Genomic DNA, 6,000 nt, shown 5'->3' with positions numbered 1-6,000 from the left:
CTCGTCTCTCTCTTCCCCCCCCTCGCTCTCTCTTCCCCCCCTCGCTCTCTCTTCCCCCCCCCTCGCTCTCTCTTCCCCCCCTCGCTCTCTCTTCCCCCCCCTCGCTCTCTCTTCCCCCCCCCTCGCTCTCTCTTCCCCCCCCTCGCTCTCTCTTGCCCCCCCTCGCTCTCTCTTGCCCCCCCTCGCTCTCTCTTGCCCCCCCCCTCGCTCTCTCTCCCCCCCTCTCTCCTCTCCTCTCCAGATCCAACAGTAACAACAGCCATGGACAAGACGTGTGGCCAACGTTACAACCCACGGGGAAAACAACCAATGGTGTATCGGATCACCGTAAGAGCCCTCCGTCGAACGGCGGCGTCTCGGACTCTGAGCACATGACACCGGATGGACCAGAATGTGCCGTTGGTCTGGGCTCTGTGATTGGCCTCTCAGCCTTCTCCTCAAGCGGTGACCCCCCCAGGTAAAGGGCCGTACGCAGGAGCCTTGTTTTCACACGTCGCTTCCACATGCTACCCGTCGCTCTGTTTGTGTGAAGTGTGTATCGGTCTTAAACTACCATCCACGGACGTTAACTCACAATCCATTTACACACTGCTTCTTTTCTAAAGGCTCCACCTGAAATGTTTTCACACAAAGAAAAAATGACTAACATGAGATGTCAAGAGAGAAGGAGAATTACATTTATCCTGTTCCAGAACGACTCCTTCAAACCTCCTCGATGCTCTACTGGCGTCGCTGTTATCTCTCGCCTACTGGCGTCGCTGTTATCTCTCACCTACTGGCGTCGCTGTTATCTCTCACCTACTGGAGTCGCTGTTATCTCTCGCCTGCTGGCGTCGCTGTTATCTCTCACCTACTGGAGTCGCTGTTATCTCTCGCCTGCTGGCGTTGCTGTTATCTCTCACCTGCTGGCGTTGCTGTTATCTCTCACCTGCTGGCGTTGCTGTTATCTCTCACCTGCTGGCGTTGCTGTTATCTCTCACCTGCTGGCGTTGCTGTTATCTCTCACCTACTGGTGTTGCTGTTATCTCTCTTCTACTGGCGTTGCTGTTATCTCTCACCTACTGGCGTTGCTGTTATCTCTCACCTACTGGTGTTGCTGTTATCGCTCTTCTACTGGCGTTGCTGTTATCTCTCACCTACTGGTGTTGCTGTTATCTCTCTTCTACTGGAGTCGCTGTTATCTCTCACCTACTGGTGTTGCTGTTATCTCTCACCTACTGGTGTTGCTGTTATCTCTCACCTACTGGTGTTGCTGTTATCTCTCACCTACTGGTGTTGCTGTTATCTCTCACCTACTGGTTATACTGTTATCTCTCACCTGCTGGCGTTGCTGTTATCTCTCACCTGCTGGCGTTGCTGTTATCTCTCACCTGCTGGCGTTGCTGTTATCTCTCACCTGCTGGCGTTGCTGTTATCTCTCTTCTACTGGCGTTGCTGTTATCTCTCACCTACTGGCGTTGCTGTTATCTCTGACCTACTGGCGTTGCTGTTATCTCTCGCCTGCTGGCGTTGCTGTTATCTCTTTTCTACTGGCGTTGCTGTTATCTCTCATCTACTGGTGTTGCTGTTATCGCTCTTCTACTGGCGTTGCTGTTATCTCTCACCTACTGGCGTTGCTGTTATCTCTCTTCTACTGGCGTTGCTGTTATCTGTCGCCTGCTGGTGTTGCTGTTATCTCTCACCTACTGGCGTTGCTGTTATCTCTCACCTACTGGCGTTGCTGTTATCTCTCTTCTACTGGCGTTGCTGTTATCTGTCGCCTGCTGGCGTTGCTGTTATCTCTTACCTACTGGCGTTGCTGTTATCTCTCGCCTGCTGGCATTGCTGTTATCTCTCACCTACTGGCGTTGCTGTTATCTCTCACCTACTGGCGTTGCTGTTATCTCTCACCTGCTGGCGTTGCTGTTATCTCTCACCTGCTGGCGTTGCTGTTATCTCTCACCTACTGGCTTTTTTCTGTTATCTCTCACCTGCTGGCGTTGCTGTTATCTCTCACCTGCTGGCGTTGCTGTTATCTCTCACCTACTGGTGTTGCTGTTATCTCTCACCTACTGGTGTTGCTGTTATCTCTCACCTTCTGGTGTTGCTGTTATCTCTCCCCTACTGGAGTCGCTGTTATCTCTCACCTACTGGTGTTGCTGTTATCTCTCACCTACTGGTGTTGCTGTTATCTCTCACCTGCTGGCGTTGCTGTTATCTCTCACCTACTGGCGTTGCTGTTATCTCTCTTCTACTGGCGTTGCTGTTATTTCTCACCTACTGGCGTTGCTGTTATCTCTCTTCTACTGGCGTTGCTGTTATCTGTCGCCTGCTGGTGTTGCTGTTATCTCTCACCTACTGGCGTTGCTGTTACCTGTCGCCTGCTGGCGTTGCTGTTATCTCTTACCTACTGGCGTTGCTGTTATCTCTCGCCTGCTGGCGTTGCTGTTATCTCTCACCTACTGGCGTTGCTGTTATCTCTCACCTACTGGCGTTGCTGTTATCTCTCACCTACTGGCTTTTTTCTGTTATCTCTCACCTACTGGCGTTGCTGTTATCTCTCGCCTGCTGGCGTTGCTGTTATCTCTCTTCTACTGGCGTTGCTGTTATCTCTCGCCTGCTGGCATCGCTGTTATCTCTCTTCTACTGGCGTTGCTGTTATCTCTCTTCTACTGGCGTTGCTGTTATATCTCTCTTCTACTGGCGTTGCTGTTATATCTCACCGACTGGCGTTGCTGTTACCTCTCACCTACTGGCGTTGCTGTTATCTCTCACCTACTGGCGTTGCTGTTATCTCTCGCCTACTGGTGTTTCTGTTATCTCTCGCCTGCTGGCGTTGCTGTTATCTCTCGCCTGCTGGCGTTGCTGTTATCTCTCACCTGCTGGTGTTGCTGTTATCTCTCGCCTGCTGGCGTTGCTGTTATCTCTCGCCTGCTGGCGTTGCTGTGCTTTTTTCTGTATTGTTTGTTTCGCTTTGCTGTGTTTATAGCCTACCATTACCACCATTTGTTTGTGTACTGTGTTGGTTATCCTCTGTTTGCATTGTGTGTAGGCGTGTTGGTTATCCTCTGTTTGCGAGCTACTCTATAAAATATCTGGACACCCCTTCAAATTCGTGGATTTGGCTATTTCAGCCACACCCGTTGCTGACAGGTTTATGAAATCAAGTACACAGCCATGCAATCTCCCATAGACAAACATTGGCAGTATAATTGGCGTTACTTGACCTCCCAGCAGTTTAAGGCTCCACTTCAGCCTCTGGTTCAATCCCAGGCTGTGTAACAGCTGGACGTGACCGGGAGCCCCATAGGGCGGCGCACAATTGGCCCAGCGTTGTCCGTGTTAGTAGGACAGGGTTTGGACGGGGGAAATTTCCTTGGCTCATCGCGCTCTAGCGACTCCTTGTGGCTGGCCGGGCACCTGCAAGCTGGCCTCGGCCGTTAGTTGAACGGCGTTTCCTCTGACACATTTCTTGCGGCTAGCTTCCGGGTTAAGAAGCAGAGCGGCTTGGCGGTTAAGGTTTCGGAGGTCATCACGGCTCGACCTTCGCCTCTCCCGAGCCCGTTGGAGTTGCAGCGTTGAGAGAAGATTGTAACTACCAATTGGATTTCATGATATTGGGGAGGAAAAAGGGGGTGAAAACAATTAAGAACATAAACAAGAATGGCCCATACTGAAGAGCTCAATGACTTTCAACGTGGCACCGTCATAGGATGCCACCTTTCCACCAAGTCAGTTCGTCAAATTTCTGCCCTGCTAGAGCTGTTCAGGTCAACTGTAATTGCTGTTATTGTGCAGTGGAAACATCTAGGAGCAACAACGGCTCAGCCGCGAGTGGGACTGCCGAGCTCACAGAATGGGACCGCCGAGTATTGAATCGCGTAAAAAATCGTCTTGAGTTCTACTACCGAGTTCCAAACTGCCTCTGGAAGCAACGTCAGCACAATGACTGTTCATCGGGAGCTTCAAGAAATGGGTTTTCATGGCCGAGCAGCCACACACACAAGCCTAAGATCACAATGCCAAGCGTCAGCTGGAGTGATGTAAAGCTCGCTGCCAAGGGACTCTGGAGCAGTGGAAACACTTTCACTGGAGTGATGAATCACGCTTCACCATCTGGCAGTCCAACGGAAAAATTTGGGTTTGCCGGATGCCAGGAGAACACTACCTGACCGAATGCATAGTGCCCACTGTAAAGTTTGGTGGAGGAATAATGGTCTGGGGCTGTTTTTCATGGTTTGGACCCCTTAGTTCCAGTGAAGGGAAATCTTAACGCTACAGAATACAATGACATTCTAGACAATTCTGTGCAACTTTGTGGCAAGTTTGAGGAAGGCCCTTTCCTGTTTCAGCATGACAATGCCCCCGTGCACAAAGCGAGGCTCATACAGAAATGGTTTGTCGAGATTGTTGTGGAAGAACTTGACTGGCCTGCACAGAGCCCTGACCTCAACCAAATCGAATACCTTTGGGATGAATTGGAACACCGACTGCGAGCCAGGCCAAATCACCCAACATCAGTGCCCGACCTCACTAATGCTCTTGTGGCTGAATGGAAGCAAGTCCCCCTGCAGCAATGTTCCAACATCTAGTGGAAAGCCTTCCCAGAAGAGTGGAGGCTGTTATAGCAGCAATGTTCCAACATCTAGTGGAAAGGCTTCCCAGAAGAGTGGAGGCTGTTATAGCAGCAATGTTCCAACATCTAATGGAAAGCCTTCCCAGAAGAGTGGAGGCTGTTATAGCAGCAATGTTCCAACATCTAGTGGAAAGCCTTCCCAGAAGAGTGGAGGCTGTTATAGCAGCAATGTTCCAACATCTAGTGGAAAGCCTTCCCAGAAGAGTGGAGGCTGTTATAGCAGCAATGTTCCAACATCTAGTGGAAAGCCTTCCCAGAAGAGTGGAGGCTGTTATAGCAGCAATGTTCCAACATCTAGTGGAAAGCCTTCCCAGAAGAGTGGAGGCTGTTATAGCAGCAATGTTCCAACATCTAGTGGAAAGCCTTCCCAGAAGAGTGGAGGCTGTTATAGCAGCAATGTTCCAACATCTAGTGGAAAGCCTTCCCAGAAGAGTGGAGGCTGTTATAGCAGCAATGTTCCAACATCTAGTGGAAAGCCTTCCCAGAAGAGTGGAGGCTGTTATAGCAGCAATGTTCCAACATCTAGTGGAAAGCCTTCCCAGAAGAGTGGAGGCTGTTATAGCAGCAATGTTCCAACATCTAGTGGAAAGCCTTCCCAGAAGAGTGGAGGCTGTTATAGCAGCAATGTTCCAACATCTAGTGGAAAGCCTTCCCAGAAGAGTGGAGGCTGTTATAACAGCAATGTTCCAACATCTAGTGGAAAGCCTTCCCAGAAGAGTGGAGGCTGTTATAGCAGCAAAGGGGGGGACCAACTCCATATTCACTTCTATGATTTTGGAATGAGATTATTGGACGAGCAGGTGTCATCATACTGTTGGTCATGTATTGTAATTTAGACATTTTATCTCTGGTCATCCTCGCCCCATCATGGCTGTTCTAACCAGCTGCTGTGTCTTTCAGCCCCAGTGACGCTCTGCCAGACGTCATCAGGAGCAGTGACACACAACACGGAGACTCCTCAGAACGTCACAACCTGGTAAGATGGAGAACATTGTAGAGTTTTCAGGGGCTAGGAAATGTTATGTCAAGTTGGTCAGTCTTTATTTGACCTTAGCTGCAGATTCCCATCTACCAAGTCTGTCTGTTGACTCCTAGCTGCAGATTCCCATCTACCAAGTCTGTCTGTTGACTCCTAGCTGCAGATTCCCATCTACCAAGTCTGTCTGTTGACTCCTAGCTGCAGATTCCCATCTACCAAGTCTGTCTGTTGACTCCTAGCTGCAGATTCCCATCTACCAAGTCTGTCTGTTGACTCGACTTCTTCATTGAAAAGCTGTTTGTTGATCAGCATTTTTTTTTAAAAACTAATCAGTGATGCTGACTAATGGTTTATTCATTCTAATATGATTGAGAAGACTGACCATCTCTCTCTCTCTCTCACGCTT

General features: G+C 49.8%; 1 protein-coding gene across 1 annotated transcript in view; it reads left to right on the top strand.

Annotated features, from left to right (window-relative positions):
* LOC115191044 (CCR4-NOT transcription complex subunit 4) overlaps positions 1 to 6,000 on the top strand; it is a gene marked incomplete in the record, with an annotated part of 42,085 nt that overhangs the window by 14,960 nt on the left and 21,125 nt on the right. Inside the window, 2 exon segments of the mRNA XM_029749048.1 lie at positions 242 to 457; positions 5,516 to 5,591. Coding sequence (XP_029604908.1) covers positions 242 to 457; positions 5,516 to 5,591 — 292 coding nt within the window.

Source organism: Salmo trutta, unplaced genomic scaffold (genome assembly GCF_901001165.1).
Source record: "Salmo trutta unplaced genomic scaffold, fSalTru1.1, whole genome shotgun sequence".
NCBI lineage: Eukaryota > Metazoa > Chordata > Actinopteri > Salmoniformes > Salmonidae > Salmo > Salmo trutta.
Note: the sequence above shows the minus strand (reverse complement) of the source record. Positions and strands in the feature narration are given on the sequence as shown.